At 41.1% G+C, this 26947-nt stretch overlaps 1 protein-coding gene across 2 annotated transcripts in view; it reads right to left on the reverse strand.

The window, feature by feature from the left end:
- Abca13 (ATP binding cassette subfamily A member 13) overlaps positions 1-26947 on the reverse strand; it is a 439574-nt gene that overhangs the window by 386136 nt on the left and 26491 nt on the right. For both annotated transcript variants that reach the window (XM_076938134.1, XM_034509530.2), the window contains exons 2-3: positions 22436-22529; positions 17771-17894 (exon numbers count right to left, since the gene is read on the reverse strand). In XM_076938134.1, coding sequence (XP_076794249.1) covers positions 17771-17894; positions 22436-22529 — 218 coding nt within the window. The remainder of the gene's footprint in view (positions 1-17770; positions 17895-22435; positions 22530-26947) is intronic.

The raw sequence follows: 26947 nt of genomic DNA on the forward strand, positions 1-26947 counted from the left end.
GAGAGGATTTTCTTTACCTCAAAAACAGGATCCTAGAAATGTAACCCTGAAGAAAGACCCAGAGTGAGTAACAGAACAGGTAGGAAACTTGGTCACTAGTGACTCTTGGGTGCCTCCTCCAGCCAACTCCCACACAGGAGTGGCAGAGGCTTCTGGGTACCTGCTTTGTCATCCATGCCTCCTACCAGAGACCCACCGGCTAACCCAATGTTGTAGAGAAGTGCAGACTGAAATTTTAAGTATCAATGGATAAGCCTAATGTACCTTTCTAAATAATTTAACAACCATGTATGAGTTATGTGTGTGAGAAATACACATCTCCCTATGCAGTGCAAGCTGACCTTGAACTCACAATCTTCTTTCTTTACTCTCCCGGTTACTGATAATGTGCCCATGCCCAAACTGGGAAAAACATTTGTGAGTGTATGTGTGTGCATGCATGAATGCCTACGTGTGTGTGTGTGCATGCATGTATGTGTGTTTCTGTGTACATTTGTGTGTGTGTTTATGAGTATGTGTGTATATGTATATTTATAAGCATTTATGTGTACATATGCATATGTGCTTATGAATATGTATGTGTGTATATGTGTATGTTTGTGAATGTGTGTATATGTGTGTTGTGTTTATACATATTTGTGTGTGTCCAGGGGTATGTGTGTTTGTGTGTGTTCGGCATGTGTGCATGCATGTGTATTTATGTATATATATATATGTGTGTGTGTATGTGTTTGTGCATATATGTGTGATTTTATGATTTTATGGTCTAAGTATTATTTGGGTGTGTTTTCTGTGTACATGTTATATGTGGTTTCTTATGTATATATTTGTATGTATGTGCTTGCATACGTGTGTCTATGTATTTGGGTGTGTTTTTAAATATACATGTGTACATGTTGTTTTCTATGTATGTTTGTGTGTATATGCTTGTATATATCTGTGTGTGCATCTGTGTGTATATATGTGAATGTGTGTACAAGTGTTTGTATGTGTCTGTATTTGTGCATATGTGTTTCTGTGTGTCTTTTTGTTTGTGTGTATTTGTGTGTTTGTATGTATGTTTTTGTGTGTATATGTGTGTTTGTGTGTGTATATGTGTTTGTGTGTTTGTGTGTGTATGTGTGCTTGTGAGTGTATAATGAGAAAATATCCTCATGAACTTATATAGTAGCACTGTTCAGCTGCTTACAGTGAAACTCAGTTTCAGTAAAAATTCATTTTAATTAGTAAAACCTCTAAATTGGAAAAAAGTGGAAAAGCCATTCTACAAGTTGCTGCAAGCTTGTTAAAATAACTAAGCACCCAATTAAGTTTAGCATATCCAAAAAGTGAAAAAGGTGTAATGTTTAAAAGAATTTTTCCTGATTACAAATTATAGAACCCCTTAGAGGGTTTTAATCCTGTGTTATTTTATAAATCAGAGAATTTTAGAAATAAATAACAAGGTTTGCATGAACAAAAAAAAAGAATCCCCTCCACTAACATGTTCATTCACTACTTAAAGACTACAGTGAAACCCAGCATCACTGATAAATAAAACAAGCTCAATGCTTCACCTGGATCAGAGAGCATTCAGAGAAGAAGAAACTGTTCTCTATATGCAAACAGAGACTGCTAGCAGCCCAGGCAACCCAGTGCATAGAGGCCATCTTCAACATGTGGCTCTTATAAACCTCTAGAATCTCATCCTGAGGGGGGAGAAGCGATAGGGATGAAAGAGAGGGGGAGGGGGAGGGGGAGGGGGAGGGGGAGGGGGAGGGGGGAGGGGGAGGGGGAGGGGGAGGGGGAGGGGGAGGGGGAGGGGGAGAGGGAGAGGGAGGAGAGGGAGAGGGAGAGAGGGAGAGGGAATCTTTTTCTTGAGTGTTTCAAATTCCAAAAGCACAAGAGCAAATCAATTTGAATTCTCTTGAAAGACCTTATATTAAAACCCAAAAGTGACCTCTAAAAACATCTGTGACCTGTTCTCTAGCCTCACCAAATGTCCAACACCCTCTTGGAGACCTGGGGATTACCAAGTTGAAGGCACTGGTGTACAAAAGGAGACACAAGGATCCCTTGTAACAAGAAGCTGATTCTTATGGTCTAAGTATTATTCTAAAGATGATTCATCACATTCTTATGTTTGTATTATCAACAAAGGAAGTGCATAGTAAATGTTTAAATTCAGTGTTACAATGTGTATATGTGGACAAGGGAGACAGAGTGAAGAAGGAAGAGAGGTGGAGATAGAGGTGGAGATTCTTGATATAGAAGAAAAATCCCAGCACAATAGCAGGGTGTGGGGAGGGCAGCTTCCTCCTCCTTCCTCAGTCCAGTTCTTCGCTGACACTTAACCACGCAAAGCCTGATCCTGTCCCAGTAAACTGAAGCTCACACAGATTGTGTTAATGTTCTATGAGGCTGGTAGACTTAAAACTGGTACAACCACTCTGGAAATTAATCTGGAGCTTCCTGAGAAAAATGAAAATAGATCTACCTAAACACCCAGTTATACCACTCTTGGGCATATATCCAAAAGATGCCCTACCGTACCACAAGAACACATGTTCCACTATGTTCATAGTAGCCTTATTTGTGATAGCCAGAGCTGGAAACAACCCAGACATTCCACAACAGAAGAATGGATACAGAAAATGTGGTCCATTTACACAATGGAATACTACTCAGCTATTAAGAACAAGGACATCATGAGTTTTGCAGGCAAATGGATGGAACTTGAAAATAGCATCCTTAGTGAGGTAACTCAGACCCAAAAGGACAGTATGGTATATACTCACTAATAAGTGGATATTAGCCAAAAAAAAAAAAAGTACAGAATACCCAGGATACAATCCACAGAACACACAAAGGTTAACAAGACGAAGGGCCCACGTGAGGATGCCTCAATCTCACTTGGAAGGGAGAAGAAAGCAATCACAGGAATGGGAGAGGGAGGTAGGGACCTGGGTGGGAAAGAGGACAGGGAAGGGAAGAGGGGAACATGATCAGGTATTGGGTGGTGAGGGGGGGAACAGGACTAAAGCCCTGAGGGCCAGCAGAATGAATGAAAATAAACAACTTCGGGAGGTGGGAGGTGAAGGGACCCTCTAGAATGTACCAGAGCCCTAGGAGGTGAGAAACTCTCAGGACTCGAAGGGAGGGACATTAGATGAAATGCCCTCTAGTGGGGAGAGGGAACTTGTAGAGTCTACTTCCAGTAGAAAGACAGGGCATCAAGTGGAGGGATGGGGTTGCCATCCCACAGTCAAAAACTCTGATCCAGAATTGTTCCTGTCTGAAAGAACTGTAGAGACACCAATGGAGAATAGCCTGAGGAAAAGGAAGCCCAGTAACTGGCCCAAACTGGGATCCCACTCAAGGGGAGGATCAAAGGCCTGACAGTATTACTGATGCTATGGTGTGCTCACAAAAGGGGGCCTATCACGACTGTCCTCCAAAAGACCCATCAAGCAGCTAAAAGAGTCAGATGCAGATACTTACACACAACCAATGGACAAAAGCTTTTGACCCCTGTGATTGAATTAGGGGAAAGCTGAAAGAAGCTAGGAGGGTGACCCTACAGAAAGACCAATAGTCTCAACTAACCTGGACCCCCAAGATCTCTCAGACACTGAGCCACCAGCCAGGCAGCATACACCAGCTGATATGAGGCCACCAACAGATATACAGCAGAGGACTGTTGAGTTTGGACTCAGTCAGAGAAGATGCACCTAACTGTCACAAGACTGGAGGCCCCAGGGAGTGAGGAAGTCTCGTGGGAGGAGGGGGAGGAGACATCCTCTTGGTGGCGGGGAGGAGGTATGAGATGTGGAACAATCAGAGGGTAGACTTAGAGGGGAATAAAATCTAGACTGTAAAAAAATATTAAAGAAAAGAAAAAGCATGGTTACTGTGGAGAGTCTGTGTTGCAGACCCCTGGTGAAATGATCTTCACTAATTTTTGTTTCCTGAACATGTCATCCAGCCCTGAGTCTAACCTATCAGGTAAAACCTTTGGAATGATTAACTTGGCAAATCATTGGCTTCAATCAACCCAAAATTTAGTGTCAACAGATAGCATCTGAAACATAGCTGTAACCCAGCTACCTGAGGTCTCCACCACAATATAACTGGGAAATGACTTGATTTGTGGCTTCCGTTTGGCTTGTGACAATAAAAGTTCACATAATGCCTTTCATGACAGAACATAGTATTCTACATCGTCTAGTGTGTGGGCTTGTGGCATGGTTGCTCATATTTGATTCAGAATGAACTACCTCTTTGAGGAAGCCCACTAAGCATCCAGATATTGAGGAGACCAGCAAGGTGTCGGCCAAAGTTGGTGACTTTTGGCTATTTAACTCTCTATTGCTAGTCTAGAACCAAAAGCTGAGGGCTTCTGGCAAATAACTCCTGCTGATAGCAGCAGGGAATTAGGAAATGAAACTTAGTTACTTGGGTTCTTCAGTCTTTGACTCAGGGTCTTCCCACTAATCAGGTGAGAGGCTCAGAGTTCATTAACTCTTCATGAACCAGAGGGAAAGAAAGAGAGAGAGAGAGAGAGAGAGAGAGAGAGAGAGAGAAGGAAAAAAGAAAGAAAGAAAGAAAGAAAGAAAGAAAGAAAGAAAGAAAGAAAGAAAGAAAGAAAGAGGATGGGAGGGAGGGAGGAAAGAAGGAAGGAAGGAAGGAAGGAAGGAAGGAAGGAAGGAAGGAAGGAAGGAAGGAAAGTCAGGCATATGTACAGACACATGCACACTAGATGAAGCAGAAAACAAGATTAACTGCTTTATTGTTGTTCTTAGTTTTTATACCTACTCAGAATAATTGATTACATGGTTTTGTAAGCATTTCTACATTCCATAAGTTCGTATGAAGTTTAAGGCAATAATTCACGTCATAGATCGATAAGGTATAAAGAGTTACAGCAGAACTGTTTACATGTCTTTTCATTAAGACTAGTACCTGACTAAATACTCATTATCTATTTTCTAGCTCCACAAGTTTGTTGTTAAAGAGATAGTTTTTATGTCAAAACTCAGCATGATTTTGTCAAAAGATAAACCATCAGCCTTGTGTCTTATTATCTTGAAGTCTTGTATAGTCTTGTATAATTCATCATTTTTTTTGTCCTTGCACCTACAATAAATTACCCGTTCTCAGTTTATGACTTTACTTACTACATAGTGATCTTATTCCTTTTCCTAGATTGAGTATTTGTTCCAAGCCTGTTTTATTTTCCTAGTTCAATTAGCTCATGACACATGAAGGTCTACAGAGCTCTATTTAGTCTATAGGGCACTTAAGATTCCTTGTATCAATTTAGGAGTTCTATAAAATCATTATCAGGAATTATAAAATCATTTCATCTACACAGCATTACTACATGAAAGTACATCTTCATATTGATTCTGCAGGAAATCTGCCCAACAGAGTAGGTAAATACCCAGGAAATTATTAAACTATGTATTAGTGGTAGAAAAGGCATATCAGCAGTGAGAAGCAGTCCTGGGAGGATGTCTCTGGGGTCCTTGCCTCCAGAGCACGCCCACCATAGCCTTGCAAACTGCTGAGCCATCTCCAGAAAACTCGCTTGCCATAGCCTTTCATAGATGTTAGGTTAGGAAGAAGGTATGTCAGAGAAAATTCACTTGGAAGAAATGACTCAACTTCTTTCTCAGCCCTCCACTGGCACCAAGTATCACCTTCAAAGGAACCAGATGCAATACACGGAGACAGCTGTGTATCCGTTTCTCCATGTGGGGAATCTGAGGCTGCCTGCAGTGGTGAGGCTGGAAAGCACGGGTCAGGGTAGTGCCTGGGTTTCCTGGTGAGGAGCCAGAAACCTGTAAGAACCCCTTGTGCTCAAAACCTTTTTAAAAGTCTCATCACAGTTGGAAAACCCATCTTTCAAGTGAGACCACAGTATCCATTTAACAGGGTTGGTGTAAAGAAGAGCTATACCGTATTTCTTAGAGAATAATAGTGAAGGGCCGTAGTGAGAGTGCAACAGAGGAAGCCCCATGCTGCTTGCAGAAATAGGCAAGCTGCAGAAACAGTATGATAATTTAATTACTTTTAGTAATTCTTACATATTAATTTACAAACAGAACATTTTCTTGTAGAATTACTATTGTTTCTAGGATAGCTATGTGCCCCTGCATTGCAGGGCATTTGTGAGGTCTCAGAGTACATCACAGTGTCCAGGAGAAAATCAGCAAAGCCAAAAAAATAAAGAAAATCCAAGAGGAACCACAAGGACCTTTCAGCGGAGTTTGAAGGGAAATCGACAGGCCAGACAAGCCGAGCATCTGAACAGCTGCCTGAGAAGAGAGATGGGGAAGAAGAGGAAGAAAGTTGTGTTTTACAAGTGAAAAGAAGTCTGTGAGCAGCTGTGTGTATGTGCATGTGTGTGTGCGTGTGTGTGTGCGCGTGTGTGTGCGCGTGTGCGTGTGCGCGCGTGCGTGTGTGTGCGTGTGCGCGCGTGCGTGTGTGTGCGCGTGCGCGTGTGCGTGTGCGCGCGTGTGTGTGCGCGTGTGCGTGCGTGTGTGTGCGCGTGTGCGTGCGCGTGTGTGCGCGTGCGCGTGCGCGTGCGCGTGCGTGCGTGTGCGCGTGCGCGTGCGCGTGCGCGTGCGCGTGCGCGTGTGCGTGTGCGTGTGTGTGTGTGTGTGTGTGTGTGTGTGTGTGTGTTTAGAGGAAGGGAGACCACCTATATCATCTGGCTAGCCTGCTTCAGATTTTGGCTAGAGATCTATAAGCAACTGCATCTTGAGAGGGGCTACTGGAACCTATAAATGTATATTTTATTAAGGTGATAAGCATTCCTCTTATTTTTTTTTAATGTGTCTTTAGGTATCAGCTTTCCTGAGGTAGTCAAACGCACATGTACATACACACACACACACACACACACACACATATACATATACACACAGGTACACATATACATATGAACATACATATACACAGAACACACACATACATATACACAAACATATTCTACAGATACTATCACAACTATAAATAGCACTAAAAGGAACTATTCACAGTACTGAAGTCTACAGAAAAAGAAGGCTGTCTGCGGACATTCAACACTGGGGAGAAAGGGAAGTGAATGCTATAGACATAGGTTTTTCTTTGGGGGTGATGAAAACCATTTAATTGATTATGATGATCAATGTTAACTATAATTTACAACTGTGAATATGTCAAAACTACTGGGATGTATACTTCAAATGAGTCATTCAGATGGTGTTGTGAATTAAATCTCAATTCGTCATTTCATCTTCTTTGTAAAAACATACCAATCAAAATTCTAGCATGCACTTTGTAGAAATAAACAAGCAAATTTTGAAAATTGCTGTGACGTCCATAAGCCCTAGAAAAGCAAAACAACTTTTAAAAAGAACAAAGCTGAAAACTTCTAACAGCTCAAAGACTTTTCCTGACCTAATGTCATTAAGGGTATTGACCTCTAGGTCAGAAAGGACAGTGGATCAAGAGAAACCTGAAACAGAATTGCATGCTATATCACCTCAAATAGCTTTTCAGAGTTAGATAAATAAGGATTTTCATTCTGCACAAGGAAGAGAAGCAACTAAGAAAAATGGCTTCTGCAAAAGCCCAAACACTTAAGTTTTCAGATGAAGACTTTAACTCCGATGTGAAAAGGCATCAAAGAATCAAATGTCTGAACACATAAAGTACATAGCTGCAGTAATAAAGCACTATGCACTAGGTGTGTGAAATAACACAAATATCTCTTCTCACTGATATGAAAGCTGGAGGCCTGATAGCAGGGATGGTGTAGGCTGGGCTCAGAGAGAGGGAAGTGTTCAGATGACCATTCTTCAATGTGGACTAACAGAACAGAGAAAGTACTGTAGTGTCTCTCCCTTTCCTTGTAAGAGGTCTATTATACCAAATATCCACCTGTGGGATATCTTTGAATGTTGATTCTTTAAAGTCCCTTGCCATTGGCACAGCCATACAAGTAGCAAAGGCTTCAGTATCTGAAAGACCACAGTTTAGTCTGTATCTTATATGCTCAGCACCTAAAACTCAAAACCTAAGGCCTTCTCTTAACCTGTGTTCAATTACAGCAGTGCCCAAAGTCATGACTCGTGTCATCATTGATCCTGAAATTCATAACCTTTGCTGTATATCATCTAACGAGAATATGGGTGGCACGTAAGTAACTCATCTTCAAAGATGCATCTTCCAATCATAGATGTAAGAATACAGAGAAGGGATATTTTTCAAAATATACTGGTGGTCCAGCAGAGCATAGACCTTGACATATCAAACAAGAGAAACTCTAAGGCTGAATAGAATGAGAGGTGTGAAATAAGCCTGAAATCAATGAGGCACTTTAAATTAGGTCTTATGGCTCAAGTTTAATTCTGCTTCATTCAATATCCTTAATTCCAGGGCAATTGTGGTAATGGTGGCATATACAGATTATCAGAGAGTTCACCCATAGGCTCCCTGTGGTAGTGCCATCCCTGAGTCTTTCTGAAGACTCCAAATAGAAAGTTGCATGCAAGAGTAGTCCCACCTCAGAGACACTGGTTAGGGACATCTTGTTCCCCCCAAAATAAAGAACTATATCCATTTATCCTTTAGAGGAATCAGGTTTCTGGGTCTATAAAGATCAGTAGTTTTTTTTTTTTTTTAATGAGGGTACCAATTCAATTTTATGTGGGTAGGGTAAAAGTAGGACAACAGCAATTCAAGAAAAATATAACAGAAGATATGTGTCTTAGTCTTCTATTGCTGTGCTGAAACACCATGGCCACCAGCATGTTTGGAAGAAAAGGGTTTATTTCATATTACCTACAATTCATCACTGAGGAGGGTATCAGGGCAAGAACTCAGGCAGGAAAACAGAGGCAGGAACTAAAGTAAAAGCTAAAGGACCCTGCTCAATAGCTTGCTCCTTGTGGTTTGCCCAGCCTGTGTTCTTATAGCTCCAGAATCACCAGTCCAGGAGTGGCTCAGCCAACAGTAAGCTGCCCCACACACCCACACACCCACACACCCACACACCCACACACCCACACACCCACACACCCACAATCAATTGCTACTTAAGAAAATGCACTACAGACTTGCCTACAGGACAGTCTTACTGGGGGCACTTTTCTCAATTATGGTTTCTTCTCAGTTAACTCTGGCTTGTGTCAAGTTGACATAGAACTAGGCAAAGCAGCTAGCCCCCTTGTCATCTCAACACATCACTGCTCCACTAGAACCCTTCCTTTCTCATTTGGCCCCAATCCAGCATGATAACATTAAAATTGCAGAACAAAACATTACAACTTTTAAAAGGCCCACAGTCTTTAAAAACTGAAACACTTTGAAATTTTGTTTCTTTAAAGCATCTAAAGTCCCTTTCAAAGTTCAAAGCTTCTCAAAAACACCCAAAGCTCTCTAAAATATCCAAAATCTCCCTAAAACTTCAAAGATTCCAAAATTTCAAAGTCTTTCGACTGCAGGCTCCAGTAGGATCAGAATAAGCTAAATACATTCTTTATTCCAAATGGGAAGAAGAGCCAGGCCACGGTCATAATTAGATGAAAGCAAAACCAACTTCAACAGTGTCAAGCTCAGCATCAGACATCTGGGATTCATTCAGAAACTTCTGAGTTCCTTCAAATGGCTTGAAACACCATTCATAACACATAGACCTTGTTTCCTAGGCTCAGGCTGTTTCCCTTCCATTCCTGCTATTGTCATTGGTAGCTGCCCCATGCTACTGGCATCTACACAATATTGAGGCCTCCTCTGCAGTTCAACTACATCTTCACCTGTGTGTCAAGGATCAGACCCTGTCACATTGTGTCAAACCACAAGTTTTCTCCATGACCCCTTCAGTCCTGGGGTTTTCACTACTATTGAGGTTCTGCCTTCGCCAATGGCCTCTCTTGGCCTCTCATGGTGTCAAAAGTCAAGATGGGGCTTGACACCATGACCCATTCATGCCTTCAATTCCCTTAACACCTGCGTGATTATTACACTGCCGAGTTTGACGGGCAACATGAGATACAAATATGGCCACCTCTAGAACATATCTTCAGTGTGCTAACTCTGAGGAAACACTTCCCAAAATATTTCAAATGTCCTAGCAAAACAAATGTTTCATTTTAGTAGTTCCTGTACCTTTCAGTTCTTAGGCTCTAGCTGAAGAGAAACCACAGACTCTTAATACAAAAAAAAAAAAAAAAAAAAAAAAAAAAAAAAAAAAAACAGCCCTGGTAGAATCTTTGCCTCCCCCTGAAGTTTTACAATCCAGGCCTCCACTGACTGTGCCTGCTCTCAGCATTATGGTCTAACTTCCACAATGGCTCATTAAACTCAGAACACTCAATGGTGTCTCCAGATCAAACTCCTTGTCTTAGTCGGGGTTTCTATTCCTGCACAAAACATCAGGACCAAGAAGCAAATTGGGGAGGAAAGGGTTTATTCAGCTTACACTTCCTCATTGCTGTTCATCACCAAAGGAAGCCAGGACAGGAACTCACACAGGGCAGGAACCTGGAGGCAGGAGCTGATGCAGAGGACATGGAGGAGGTGCTGCTTACTGGATTGCCTCTCGTGGCTTGCTCAGCTTAATTCTTATAGAACCCAGCACTACCAGCCCAGGGATGGAACCATCCACAATGGTCTGGGCCCTCCCCTCTTGATCACTAATTGAGAAAATGCCTTACAACTGGATCTCATGGAGGTCATTCCTCTAGGGAGGCTCCTTTTTCTGTGATAACTCCAACTTGTGTCAAGTTGACATTAAAAAAAAAAAAAACCAGCCAGTACACTCCCCAAAACATGATCAGGTCTATCACAGAAATACCCCACAAATAGGCTACCAACTTCTACCTTAGCTAGGGTTTCTATTTCTGTGATAAAATGCCATCACTGAAAGCAAGTTAGGGAGGATGGAGCTGATTTCATGTTACAATTCCACTCCCACCTATGAAGGCTACTTTGGATGAAGCAAGACTCAGCTATTCATGAAAAAAGTTGGGTCCTGGGCCATCTGTCTTAAAAAGCAGACAGGCAAAATTTGAAAGACAAGACAGAACAAACAACAGCAGAGAAAGCAGCAGAGGGGAAATGATAATGTACAGGTTAGAAATATTTTAAACTGGAAAAACAAACAGTGGTGATGGTCATGGTATATGAATAATTCAAATAAATGAAACTTTTTAAGCTTTCTATTTTTAAGATTATATGTCTATGCAGAGGTAGGGGTGTACATACACACACACACACACACACCACACACACACACACACACACACACACACACACCACACACACACACACACACACACACACACACACACACACACACACACACACACACACACGAGTGCTGGTGCCTGCAGAGGCCAGAAGAGGAAGTTGGGTCCCATGGAGATGAAGATAAAAAGTTGTGTCCTTCCCACAGAAATACTGAGATCTGAACTTGCATCCTCTGCAATAGCACATGGCTTCAGCCACAGGGCCATCTCTCTAGCCCAATACTTTTCTTTTTAGTAGAGGTAGTTTTTTTTTTTTTTTTCTTTTATTGGATATGTTTTTTATTTACATTTCAGATGTTATCTGCTTTTCAGGTCTCCCCTCCAGAATCCCCCTGCCTCTATGAGGGCACTCTTCCTCCACACACACACTCTCACCCACTCCCGCCTTCCCACGGAACTCCCTCAGGCTCAAGGGCTGCTCCTCCCACTTATGTCCAACAAGGTCATCCTCTGCCACATATGCAGCCGGAACCATGGGTCCCTCCATGTGTACTCTTTGGTTGGTGGTCCAGTCCCTGGGAGCTTGGGGCTGGAGGGGCAGTGTCTAGCCGACTGACACTGTTGCTCCCCACATGGGACTGCAAACCCTCTCAGCTCTATAGAAGTAGTTTTTTAAGCAGAAATTGATAGTGAGTGTCTAAACTAGGTGGGGCACAAGGAAAGTTATGCAGAACAGAGCAAAGAACATGTTGGCCAAGCTGAGTTCAACCTGCCTCTGAATGATGATTGGAGAAGGGAGAAATCAGATGTACAGAGTATATGAGTATCGTAGAACATTTCAAATTTGCTTTATTCACTTTATCTTGAGCAATTCCCACCAAACAAAACAAAACAAAAACAAAAAAGAAAACACTGTGGGAATTACCTGCTGTCACTAATGCTTGCGGTTTTGCCCTGAAATCCTCTTATTGAGGCAGAGGCAAGCTCCCTACAAAGCCAGGAATGAGGAAGCTGATTTTCATAATCACGCTCCCATGTCAGAAAGTACCTGGAGGATATACCCCAGGTAACCTTCCCTCAGGTGATTAGAAAGATCCTGGCCATTCATGAAGCAAATTAACCAAGGTATTCAGTATTCAGCTGGGCAGGGAGACAAAGACAGGATTCCCAGGCAAGGGGCTAAGGAGGGAGCCGGAAGGGATCTAGCTGCCATGCTGGAAATGGAGTAGATGCCATGTCTGAGAACATAGCTGTCACGTAGGTGCTGGGGAACTCAGCCAGAGAGGGCTGCAGGGCTGGGTCCATGGCAGCCAAGATGGAACACAGGCTTTAGTAAGTAATAACTCAGAAATATCGGAGGGGAGGTTTGGAAGTGTCCCAGCCTGTAGTAAGGAGCACCATTGGGGCAGGTAGTGAGGAGCACCACTTCCACCACCCGGGTAGATTTCAGTAACAATATTTGGATACGGCAACAACATATATATATATATATATATATATATATATATATATATATATCACTATATATATACGTGTGTGTGTGTGTGTGTGTGTGGTGAAAGAGAGAAAGAGGGAGAGATACATCCAACATTGTAATAATGAGGAAAATGAAAGCATTTCCTCTAAATTCAGGACCTAAAAATGGGTTTCGTTCAACTTTCTCCACTCTTACTCAGTATAATACTGTAAGTTTTGGCTAGAGCAATGAGACAAAAAAAAAAAAAAAGAAAAAAAGAAAGAAAGAAAGAAAGAAAGAAAAGAAAAGAAAAGAAAGCAACGGGACGCAAATAGGAAAGGGTGGAACCAAGGGTGCAAATGATACATGCTGGCATTCCTTCTAGGCTCCAACACTTACCTAGCAATAGACCTGCCTCGCTATAAAAGAACTATTTGGCCCTTCCTTTACCTCTCGGCCCCTTTTCTCTCTCTCTCTCTCTGACTCTCTGAGCCCCTTTGCTCTCACTGATCCCACCTCTCTCTCCCATTCCTCCCCTCCCCCTCTCTCTCTCCACATAATCATCGGTGTGCCTCTTTTCTCTCTCTCTCTCTCTCTCTCTCTCTCTCTCTCTCTCTCTCTCTCTCTCTCTTTCTCTCTCTCCCCTCTCTTCTCTTTCTCTGCCTCTACTCCCTTCTTAACTCCCTTTCCGTGTCCCCAAATAAACTCTGTTCTATACTACATGGGACCTGTGGCTGGTACCTGCTGAGGCATGGTACCTTCTCACATCACCATACCATGCTCTGTAAAACCTATCCTTGGCTTTAAAAAAAAAAAAAAAAAAAAAAAAAAAAAAAAAAAAAAAAAAAAACAATGCAATTCTCTGAAAAATTTCACTGTTATCGCTAATAAACATTTGCAACAATGTTGCCAGCTACAAAATTACCATATTCAAGGTGATCACCATCAAAATTAATGTTATCACAGAAATAGAAAAAAAACTTAAAATTAATTTGGAAGCACAAAAGGCATCCGATAGCTATAACAATCCTCAACAAAATAAGCCAAAACTAAAATAAACAAGGCATAAAACATCATATTTTACTTCAAGTTACATTACTAAGCCATAGTATAAAACCAGCATAGTACTGGCACAAAAACAGGTATTTTGATCAATAAAACAGAAGATTCAAGTATAATTTCAGGTAGCTATAGGCACCTGGTTTTAGACAATGTTGCCAAAAATTTTCACTGGAGAAAAGTCATCATGCTCTTTAACAAATGGTGCAGGGAAAATGGATATTTCATGGAGAAGACTGAAACTAGATCCTCACGTCTCACTCTGAAAGCAGGTGTTCATGCACAAATACATACACACATACACACACCCACACATAAACACACAACTCTAAATAAACAAAATGCTTAATGCTTAGAACTCTAAAACTAGTATGGCCAAAACTAGGGAAGCACTTCAAAACATACATCATACGTACAGGTAAAGACTTCCTCATAAGATCACATTTGCTCAGGGCTTAAGACAAACAATTAACAAATGGGTTTCCATAAAACTAAGACTGCCATTACACCAAAAGAAACTGTCAATTGATTGAAGAGGCAGCTTGTAGAACAGGATAAAATCTTTGCCATCCGACTGAGGATTAATATCTAGAAATACATAAAGAACCAAAAAAGCAGACGACCCAAAGGGTGAGCATAGGAACTGAACAGAAAGTTCTTAAAAGAAGAAACATAACAGCTAGAGGACGTTGTGTCAAAGTCCCCAACATCCTTTACCATTAGAAAATTCTAATCAGAACTACTTTGAGATTCCATATCACCAAATCAGAAAAATTAACATTAAGAGAAAAAGACAACAAATGTTGATTGCTCTGGGAGAAATGGATTCTCAGTCACTGTTGGTAGGAGTGTAGATTGGAGTGGCCATTATGGAAATCAATGTGGAAGTTTTTCAAAGAAAACCTCCTAATCATAGCCTCAAAGCACACTGTATCTCTGTTTATTGTTGCTCTATTCAAAAATCAAGGAAATGGAATATGCCTAGATGTCCAATAACAGATGAATGGATAAAGAAAACATGGGACATACACAGTATAAAATTTCATTGAGGGCTGGAGAGATGGCTCAGTGGTTACGAGCACCGACTGCTCTTCCAGAGGTCCTGAGTTCAATTCCCAGCAACCACATGGTGGCTCACAACCATCTGTAATGGGATCTGATGTCCTCTTCTGGTGTGTCTGAAGACAGCAACAGTGTACTCATATAAATAAAAATAAATAAATTAAAAAAAAAAATCATTGAGTGAACTGGCGGTGGCGCAGCGGCTAAGGCGTCCGCCTGCAGAGGGCGCGGGGCCCTCTGCTGTCTCTCTCTATCCACCCGTTCGAATCCTGCTCCGTCCCGTTTGTCTCCTCCCGAGTCTCATGGGGTAAAAAAAAAAAAAAAAACAGAAAAATAAATAAATAATTTTTTTTATTTATAAAGAAAAAATTAAATTATGAAATTTGGAGGCAGATACATTGATCTGGAAAATATATTAAAAGTGGGAACTCAAGCTCTGAGAGACAAGTGTCACATCTCCTTTGTATGTTTCCGTTTTTAAATGTCTGTGTGCTCATACAGAAGTGGCTGTGGAGAGATGCCAAGAGATAAGAAAAGGTCCCACAGAGGTAGGGAAGAAGCCTTAAGGAAAAAGGCAGGAGGATGATAAAACACTCATTCAATTGAAGTGGAAAGGGGAATGCAGAGTGCTGGGAGAGTTTATATGGGGATGAGGAGACAAAAGTTACCGGGGATGGAGGAAGATCAATCCAAAGTAATCGAGCATGAAAATAACATAAGGAAACTTTTTACCTTATAAGCTAATTAAAGAATAAAACAAAATAGAAGAAAAAAATGTTTTATGCCTAAGCATCATGGAATATACCTGTAGTCTTAGCATTCACTGTGAGGTAGGGGGATCATGATCAGGAGTCCAGCACGGGCTGCATATCAAGACCCTATCTCAGCATAAACAAAACAAGATCTGGTGAGATAGCTCAGAAGTCAAGCCATTTGCTGCCAGGCCTGAAGACCTGGGTTCAATGCCCGGTACCCACACAGTAGAAAGAGAGAATCAACTGCCAGAGATTTTTCTTTGACATCTCTATACACCATGACATACACACACACAGAGAGAGAGAGAAAGAGAGACAGAGACAGAGAGAGACAGAGACAGACAGAAATAGACAGAGAGAGACAGAGACACAGAGACAGTGACAGAGACAGAGAGAGACAGAAACAGAGAGACAAAGAGTGTTAATGCTGAAATTTTAAATATTATAACAGGTACATCCACTCTACGAAGAACTTATTATAGCCCCTACCACTCTAATGCTTGAGTCCGTGTCCTGATTGTGTCACAACCTTCTGTATTTTGTCCTTACTATTCACCATAATTAAGCCAGGTGGGAGATATGCCCTGGTCACCGAGAACATAAGTGTTTCATTAAATTACCAAATCAGAAGGTACTAGAACCGGACCATATCATTTGTTTGGCTACAAAAATATATTGTTTCCAATTCTACATTATCTTGACTTTCTATTCTGAGTGGGGCACCACAGAAGACCTGAAATGAGGGTGATGGTAACTCTCTGTCCCCAGGGCTTCCCCAGGAGTCCTGGATCTTCATTCTTTTATTCTGCACATGTGTTAGAGAGAAATGAGATCATGGGGCACCTCAGGATTATTATTAATATGATTTCAAAAAGTCACCTTTATTTTTATACACCTGTCTCAGAAAAGCAAGCACCTGCAACAGTAACAATATTTGCATCTTTGCCCTATAACTTCTTGTTGATAGCTAGCTCCCAAAATGAAGTTAAGAGATGGGGAAGAAAATTGGTCATGAGGGGGGAGACTTGGTAATCAGGATTAGAGACATCCTTTGCATTTTCCACCATTTGATGACACAAGTAAAAAGCATTTTATGTGAGCAACAGATCTTACCAAACACTGATACTTCAGTATTGAACTCCCTGACAGCCAGAACTGAGAAATCAATGTGTACTCTTTACATGTTTTTGCAAAGCTATCCAGTTTAGGATATGTTGTTATATAAACAACACCACTTTATAATTATTGTACCCATTATGTCCAAAATTATCTGGAAGATAACTGGCTTACAACCATCCAGTAACTCCAGGTCCAGATGGAACACCCTCTTCCAACCTCTTTTGGTACCAGGCACACCCATAGTACCTATGCATGCATTCAAGCAACATATACACATAAAATTTAAAAATCTAAAGTGGAAAGATAAACAGCTTCAGTTTTAACGTTCACTTTGTTTAAAATCTTTGATTGTTTAATTACAACAAGAATAAACTCAATTCCCCATTATACAACCTGATCATTCAAAACATGATTATCAACCAATCATTTTTCCATTCTTTATTCCACCTGAGAAAAGTTCCCACATCATTGTGGATTCTCCAAGTTAAACCTTTTAATTTTGAATCTTGTCACTTGAACCAACCCATTTTGTCTCTTAATTAGCAATACCAAATAAGGCCATGGGCTATCTTGTCAGAGTTCAGCATTGTAAGAATCCAAGAGGCCAGTAAAGTCATTGAGCATCTGAGGCGGGTTAGTGGAGAAAGGAAAGTCATGCCTGGCTGTTCTTTCATCTGACCACAACCTGGTACAAGATCTTAGTCAACTTGAGGAAAGTACAAGAACCCCTAGCAGGTAGTCCCCAAACCAGTCATTTTCCAACTACACTCAAATGAAAAACTGACTAAGCAAGTAATTTTGAAGTTATAGCTTAACTACTATAGGAAATAATTAAGTTCAGATAAAATTTTCTCATCAACATTTAACATGAGTCTCAAAACACAGTAGACATCAGTAGGAGTGATTGTTATGTGACCCTGATCAATAAAATGATTGTTTTTAACTTTGAAATTCTAGCCTTTATGGTCCCTAACACAGCCTAGATTACTAAGCATGCATAAAACACACGTTACATTGTAGAAGTTGGGGGCTTCGGATAGATGGGGCAGAATATAAAACCATCCTAGGAATTCGGAAAAGGATGTTTGTATTTCTCATACCGAGAATGGTGATCCATGGAACTCTCAAAGCTGATGTTTCTACAACTTGAGCCAGTGTTACAAAGAAGTCCTTGAACAAAAGGAAGAACACCCCGGCTGGGCAGATCCCGGGCTTGCAAGTAACCTGGTCATAAACACAAAGGGGGAGTTAGTTATGACAACTATTGTCCAAAGTAGAGTGCTATATACAATACCCTGGCTCCCAATCCAACCGTATATAATAAACATGCTGAGCTTCTGTCCAGGCAGTTGCTTCTCCATCCAGGAGCACAGCACAACAGAACCTAACTTTTCTGTGTCAGTGTGTTTACCCTTTCTTTATTCTCTTGCTGTCTCAGTTAGGTCAGTTCTGGAGCCATGCAGGATACAAAAGATGGTGCTCAAACAGGGCCATAAATAGTAGACACTGGCTATGGGGAACTCTCATTGATTAGAAAAAGGGGGAATGATCTCATGAGAAGCATATTAATAAAATAAAGAAAGAATTAAGGGTAACAGAATGAATAAAGGAATGGAAGGGAGAACATTTCAACATAGGCAGGTATATATTAATGAAAACAGTCTAGACATATGCAGTTATGTGTTAATAGGATCTATAACTTGTTGTATGTTGACAGGTAGAGTCTAAAGATATCTGTTACATGTTAGTATTTACAGAGAGATTCTTGGAACAAGTGAAAATGAGAAATAAGTAGTTTTATGTTGGTGGTTTGGATATTTGGTGAAACCATGGAACGGGATAGAGACTGCATTGGTTCTTGGGCTGTGTTACAGAAGTGTGGCCTTGGTTTGGGGAGGAAGAGGAAATTAATTTGGCAATTTGAGAAAAATAGGTACTAGAAAAAATGATGGGTGAATGCATGACTGGGTTTCATCCTGTGGCTTGGTCATATCCTCCCATAACTGTATATACTTAGGACTTCGTCCATTTTGGAGAGCATTTCTCTAATCACCTGGAGTACCTCTGGGCTTCATTCATTCATCTATTCAACACATGTTATAACCCTGTAATTTAGAAAGGATTTAACATGTCATATAGATTATGGATTCATGTGTAGATATAATTGGAAAATTATTGAGACCTACAATAATGATATCATGGATGTGGCCCAATTACATTGGCACATCCTAGAAAAGTAAAAAGGCTTATGACCAGGTCGTTTCTCCTGCTAATACTGCAAAAATTATTCTTGCCTAACTGGAGCCTTCAATCCTAAGCTTGCTAAGTCATTCCTTTTGGGCAGAGCAACTAGTAGGATCCTTCTTATGGTCTGATGTCAAACACTGCAGAGAAACACCCCTGCACTCAGCATAAAGATTTATCCTGAACATCTAAGAAATAAGGAAGAAGGGAATGTAGGGAGCAAGTAACGTTCTGAATGAATGTGTATTGATTGACATGAATACAGCCATGTCAAGAATCCCAGTGACTCAGCTCCATGGAAGTAGCAACACCTTCCCCAGCTGAGGCTCAGATAGATGGCAAAGCCTTCTGATTTGTATGTGGACATAGAAAGAGTCCACCATTGGCTTCCCCCTGGAGGTTTATGGCACAGAGTCTACTTCCCTACAGACCCTCCTCCTATTGAGATTAACTAAACCTGCCTCCTTGTTCAGGTGTACATGATAACCACACCTCCTTATTTATCTGTATGTAATAACCCTGTGTCTATCATTTGGTTGTGTATAATAACCCTGCCTTCTGATGAGCTGTATGCAATAACCTACATCCCTATCCATATAAACAAAATGCTTCACTTTGAGTGTGATACAGCTTCTCCCAGACAACCCAATTTCGAATTTGCTGCATCTGTGTGTAACATTTCTTCACCCCTTGCTGCCCCTACTCACAGTTCCAGGACCCAAGCCAGGCAAAGACACAACAGGATATCTGTTCTACAAATTTACACTCCATAATGTTATGTTATTTACCCTGTTATTAACTTAAAAGATGTCTGAGGAATTACTCAGGAAATACAAAACCCTTTTATACTTTGCACACCCTCCCTAACAAATGATGTAACTCTCACTGTATTTAACTACATTTCCTCATCAGGTGGTAGTCAAGCCTCTTGGCACAGCCCTCTATAAATCAACCATGAGTAGAAAAAAATAAAATGAATGTTTTTCAGTTTGGGAAAAAGCTTTCAGACAGAAGCCAACTTGTATTCTTAAACATTTACATGAAATTTCTAAATGTCATATGAAAAAAAAAAACGCTTTACTATATCAAATAATATCAAAACTTTTCAGGAATCTGGCATGGTGGTACACACCTTTAATCCTGTACTGGGGAAGCAGAAGCAGGCAGATCTCTGGAATTGGAGGCCAGCCTGATCTACATAGTGAGTTTCAGGGCAGCTAGGGCTAAATAAACAGACCAAGTCTCAGAAGAAGAAAGAGAAGGAAGAGGAGGGAGGGCAGAAAGGGAATCGAGGTCGAGGAAGGCAAGAAGGGAGGGGGGAGGGAAGGAGAAAGGAAGGAAGAGAAAAATCTTTCAGGAAATGTAGTCCTATAATGAGCCAACATCTTAATAAAATGCTGGTAAAACACACCCCAACCCTATCTGCCCTTTCTTTGCACGAGCAGATAGGACATGGAGATCTTAACAATGGCAGGCAACTGGAAAGCTCCTGATCTTTGTGCTGTGACTCATAGCTCATTCATAAAATCCAGAGAGCAGCTTTCCCCTGATATCTACTCTGGGTCTGGGTAATAAACTCCTTCATCCAAACTTGAAGATCCACTATGCCAAGAATTTAGCACAATGTTTTTCACATAGAAGACATTCACTAAATATTTGATGACTTAATGAATAAACAAACAAGGATGAGTGAATGGATGATTGAAAAATTAAATATGTTTGATGCTTAAGGGAAAGTGAAATTATTAGCAAACACAAGACACATGGTTAGATGGTTGTATAATTCTTTTCAGGAATGCACCCAGAATAGAAGCCACCCAAGTGGGTGTCTGGTGGATGAAAGTGTGAGGTCTCCAACCTTGAGTGGACATGTTCTTATATGGAGTCCCATATGACACTTCTCTCACTGTGTCATATTTTATATCTAATAGGCCATGCTGCTAGAATGTTCTTTGAGGGAATAAAAGAACCAGATACATATTTGTTGAATGAATATATAAAATATTAAAAATTTAAAACCCAGAAAAAGATTTTCAGCTCTTCATAACTGAAATTGCAATGCCCTAGCTTCATCATTTTCTATAATACCCAAGGCCATCCTCGTAAGCACAAAGGAATCATTAGACCCATTGCCTGCCTTTTCAATATGCAAAAGCTAAATATTACTGAAAAGCTATTACAGATAAACATTTAATAACCACTTTTCCATGGGAAGCTGATAAAGTTAAAGCACACATTTCAAGTGACATAGTCAAAATAAAACAGTGTCACCATTTCTCAAGAGATAACAACTACTGGGCTTTCAAATCCGACAGAGTGCCCTGAGTGGCCATACTTCCAGAGAAATGGACATTATTGTAAGTTTATTGTGAATGTCCTTCACCACGGTCTCTACCTCCAACATCCTCACCACTATCATGCGCTGCTAAAAATGAAAGGTGTCTCCTTTACCTCTGCTTCTAGCTCTTCCTAAGTGAATAAAGGTGTGTATATCCAAGCCCAGATCATTTCAGCTTGAGTGAAAGGATAAATCTATTTGCTAGATTGAGCAAACATTTATGAATGTCATTCTTAAGCAATGAGGAAACCTGCGTTGCCTCTTCCTGGCACTTTCCTCAAGTATATCGATGGAGCCCTAGTCATCAGCCCCACTGAGGATTCAGTGTCAATAAACAACAGAGAAAAGTGAGATTGTTTTTTTCTTTGGACATTTGTAATTTACCAGCTTCCCATGGAAAAGTGATTATTATATTGTATTTAAACCAGAGACCCAGATGGTAAGACACTCTCAGGACTCATTGGAGTGACCTTAGCCAAAATGCCTAACACTGGGGAAAGGGAACCCAAAGAGCCTACCTCCAGTAGATAAATAGGGCCTCAAGTGGAGGGACATAGTTACTAACCCACAGTCAAAATTCCTGACCCAGAATTGTTCCTGTCTAAAAGAATTGCAGGGACAAAAATGGAGAAGACACTGAAAGGAAGGCAGTCCAATAACCAGTTCAACTTGGGATCCGTCTCATTGTGGGGGGCACTTACAGACAGGAGCCTAGCATGGCTGTCCTCTGAGAGGCCCTATCAACAGCTGACTGAGACAGATGCAGATACTTACACCCAACCCTTGGACTGAAGTCAGGGACCCTTATGGTTGATCAGGGGAAGGATTGAAGAAGCTGAAAGGGAGAGTGACCCCATAGAAAGACCAACAATCTCAACAAAAACAGACCCAGGGAGTTCCCAGAGATTGAGCCAACAACCTGGAGTATTCCTAGGCTGGTCTGAGGCTCCTGGCACATATGTAGCAGAGGACTGCCTGGTCTGGTCTCAGTGGGAAAAGATGAGCTTAATCTTAATCCTTGACTTGAAGCCCCAGGAAAGGGGGAGGTCTGGTGGGGGGGAAGCACCCTCTGGAGGCAAGGGGGAGGAGGAACGGGTTGGGGAACTGTGGGAAGGAGTACTGGGGGGGGGGGGCAACAACTGAAATGTAAATAAAATAATTTTTAAAAAAACATGAAACTTACAATTCTCTCTGTGTCTGGGAGGTTCTTGAAAACGAAGCACTATCAGAATCATGAACAGAATGCACGGCCAGAAGAACTCAGCCAGGGAGAGGACCTGGAAAAGACACAAGACAAAATGCTGAACACATATCTAGGCACTATGATAGTCCCACCATTTGAAGGATGGTGGACAGCCATCTTTCGGGCTACTTTCATAGAAAGTCACTGTTGCCCCTGTCTGGGCTGTGAGCATGCTTGTCAGGAACATAGATAAACACAGTGTCAGAGTATATGGAATAACAACAATTTCACAAGGTACAATGCTTTCATTGACAACAATGTGCAAAAAAAAAAAAAAAAAAAAAAAAAAATCACACCCTTCTTTGTAGCTGGCCAAGGCAAGCACGGGTTCTTTTTATCCTATCTAAATTACCAAAATTAATATTGGATCACACATTACACATCATGCAGTAAATATATCTTTATGTGTATTACAGAATGGCTACAGAAGAGCTGTTAAGTCCCAACCAAATCCAAAGAATTTCAAAGAGACTTAAGGTAGAGTCTGATAGGCATGGGGAAAGTCCCCATGGGGAAAGAGGTGGGTGGGTGTGCCTGAGGTCCTCACTGTAGCTGTTCCCTTTGAGGGCAGACTACAGAGTCAGAGGTGAGCCACAATAGTACAAGGTGTAGGATATTGGAGGCTGTAGAAGGGAGAGGCAAGACTGGGTCCGGACAGATGATCCAGTAGACAGATGGATGACAACTCAAGAAGTCCTCATGAGCATCAGGGACTGAAGCATGCTAAAGACCCTAGAACAGTTGGGAGTTCTCTACCTATGGGTCTCTTGACACAAACACTGAGTGATCAGGTTTGACATGCTAGCATGGCTTATGTGCCCTCCTCTTTACAGGGTCCAGGAGAGGAAGTTTCGTCCTTTTCTCAGTCTGGCACACCCAGGCCTGGTTTTCCTGAGACAGTTTTACTGTTGTCTACCTATATTCTTCCAATCTTGATTTTTCTCTGACAAATTTATAGTGAGGCACCTTTCTGTGTCGAGAAACAGTTATTTATCAGACTGTGCATTTTTCATTCTTTATTTTTTTCATATAATTTTTATTGATTATTTGGGAATTTCACATCATGAACCCTGAGCACACTCACTTTCCATCCCTCCCAAGTCTTGTCCCCCCCCCAAAAAAAAAGAAGAAAAAGAAAAAATGGCATATAGTGGCTAGCTTTTTAAAACTTTTTATTGGTTCTTTGTGAATTTCCCATCATGCACCTCAATCCTACTCATCTTCCCCTCCTCTCCCACCCTTACAACAACCCCAACAACAAAGAAGACAATCTCATAGAAACTGTAGTGTGTCATGGTGTTATACAACATATCCTTTTTCTATTCTTCCTTGCTAGCAAATGTTTATTGCAATGAATCTTTAGTGTACGTCAAGGCCTCTGGTTTCTGCTACTCTGTTGATACTGGAACCTCACTGGGACTATCCTTGGATAACCTGTTGTTGCCCTGTGTCATAGAGATGCTGTAGTTTTGAAACTATAGGACCCAGGATTAGTCCCTTCATATACTCAGTAGTTCATCAATGGAGTAGATGTTGAGGTGGGCCAATTCAAAGCCCTAGATCTGGGCCTGAGAGTTCTCTGGAAGCAATCATGCCCTCTAAACCAGCTCACCAGCAACACCCCAGCCCCACCACTCACAACCAAGGCCAGTTTTACCCTGCCATCAGACAAGGTACAGGGTCCACTCTCCCAAATGCTTGTAGCTGGTGAGAGACATGGCCAATTCTCTCACTCTCATGACCCCAGGGCCAACTCTTCAGCCTGCCACAGATGTCAGGGGCTAAAGGAGGCATCTCTCTCTTGTCCCGAGTAGCTAGCTTTTGAAAACAACATTATAAAGAAGAAACATTCAAAATCAATAGACTAATAAAACAAAGTGGTAGTTGATATTATAAATAAATAAATACATGAATGAGTATAAAATTTCAAAAGTAAATTGGAACATAATTATTATCCCAAATGATCAATTACCTTGAGTTTCTTAATTCACATAAATATACATGTGTGTGTGTATGTGTAATATATATATATATATATATATATATATATATATATATATATATTACATAAGTATAAGGCTTTCAGAAACAAGTTTTCATATCAGCATTGAAAGATGTGCTTCTTTTTTTTAAATACTAATTAATCCTCTAATGTCAAGTTATTTAACCAATCACCTGCTTACAGAAATATGCCTGACTTTCTGCTTGGTGACCAAGCTACCATGGGCTTTCTTATGTCCCTGGCTCACTTGTGAGAGAACATGGCGAAGTTCAATCCATGAGCAAACGTTCACTTGAATTGGATTCTGGATTTGAGTCTAGTAGACAAAACTGAAATTCTTTCACTGAGAGTGAAGCCTGATCCTCACTCTGTCCCATCTCACCCCTACAGCATGCAGGATTAACTCCCTTAATTTTTGTTGTTTTCTGGTAGTGTTTGGGGGTCCCACCCAGGGCCTCTTGCATTCTAGACAATCATTTCACCCCTGAACTACAGCTCCAGCCCCAGCTTTTAAATTCGGTTATAATTTTATCAAGTTGATATGTAAAAGTAATTTGCTTTCATTACAAGGATGAAACAGTGTTTTTAAGTGTTGGGGTCCACACTAGCCCCACGTTGGGGCAGCCAAAAAATGTCGCGGCCCAAGCAAAATGTTGAGGCCTGGGCCAACCCACGTTTGGGCGGCCACTGTATCCCGGCCCAAGCTGCCGCTCCGGTCTGCGGGTCGAGGTTCAGCAAGAGAGAGGGTGAGGCCAGACAGAGTGTGATTCAATCCTGTTTATTCTTCAGTCTAAGTCCTAAGTCTTGAGTTCCTAGTCCCTAGTTCCTAGTCCCTAGTGCCTCCAAGTTCCAAGTTACTTCTTCCAAGTTCTCTTCCAAATGCCCTGCTACCTGTCTTCTCTCTGCTGTGTCTGGTTCTCTCTCTATAGTCTGATACTCTGTTCTGTTCTGTCTCTGCCTTTTATATGTCTCACTTCTAAGCCATGCCTCTAAGTCACACCTATAATCATGCCCTTAAGTCTTGTCTCTAAATCTTAAATTACACTCTTAAGTCACACACCTTTAATCTCACACACCTTTAATTTCATGCACCTTTAATCTCAAGGTATCTAAACCAAGATTATCAGAGTGTGCTCAGCTGTTGTAGGCTATTGTAATCCAAGTCACATGTCAGGGTGTATGGCTCAAGATGGCCGCAAAGCTGATAGCCGCTTTCTGCTAAAAGTCGGCCTCCAACATTTAAGCACCTAACAATTCCTTGCCTACTAATTCTCTGTTCTTCCAGTTTCTGATTTCTCTCTTAAGTCATTTTTAACTATCTTGTAAATCACCATTTTCTGTGTTTTGATTAAAGAATTTAACTTTTTCTTGGCCTTTGGTGGTCCTGATATTTTCCCTCTATTTCATTTGCCTTTTATGTTTTGCTTTTTGTTTGAGATGGGATCTCTCGTATAATCCAGCCTTGCCTCACACTCACTATGTGTTTGAGGCTAGCCCTGAACTGTACTCCTGATTCTACCTAAGTGACAGGGCATATGCCCATCTTACTTGCTTTTTTATTATTTAAATCTTTCATGCAAGCAACTTATCAATTAAAAAATTAGTATCTTTACTGTCTTTCCTGGATGCAAAGAAAATGAAATTTAAGGAATTTTGCCAAATAAACTCTGTCAGCTATAACCACAAATATTATCAATGTAGTCTTAAACCCATGACAAATTTGTAGTTGCAAATGAAAATCACTGCAAGTTTTCTAATTCCACATCCCTTCGAGAAGACTCTTTGAAGATTTTAAAATTCAAAAGGAAATCCAATTAAACCTAAAAGAACACTACTTCTGGAATTTTTTTAATTTACAAGCTGGTCAACTGTCCTTTTGAAAAATGCAAGCAGAAAGAACTTTCTACTGTTGTGAATCTGAAATTATCCCCAGAGGAAAGCATCCACAGAGACGCTAAGTTCTGCTGTGTCACCATCCTCTGTGCACCCGTAAATCGGTTCCTTTCATGAGGCTGTCTCTCTGCAGGGGGCAAAGTCTCTCCTTCTCCTCACATTTTTATGATTTTCTTCTCATATGTCATTAGCCCAGAAACTTGCTCGGCATTTTTAATCATACTCCTGATAATGGGTATGTCTCCTGTCATGTAAGGCTGCGCTCCCTCCCCGGCCTCAGGCTCTCACTTCAAATCACAATGATCTGTTCTAAGTGAAGAAGCCCATTAGTGTCCAAAAGCACCAGGCGTGAGCAGTGCCACGGGCTCTGCTCCCAAGAAAATAATCAATCATTCCTTGAACCTATTAATGCTTGAAAAAGCGTGGGTCACCTTTCAAAGCAACTCTAAAGGTGCCGCTCCTTTAGCCAAGTCCCAGGAGGCTGTTCCCACCAGGAGAAAGTGGAGAGTCCTCTTTACACTTGACTTTCAGAGCCCTTCTCTGTGACCTTCATGGGT

Source organism: Arvicanthis niloticus, chromosome 7 (genome assembly GCF_011762505.2).
Source record: "Arvicanthis niloticus isolate mArvNil1 chromosome 7, mArvNil1.pat.X, whole genome shotgun sequence".
NCBI classification, from domain to species: Eukaryota; Metazoa; Chordata; class Mammalia; order Rodentia; family Muridae; genus Arvicanthis; species Arvicanthis niloticus.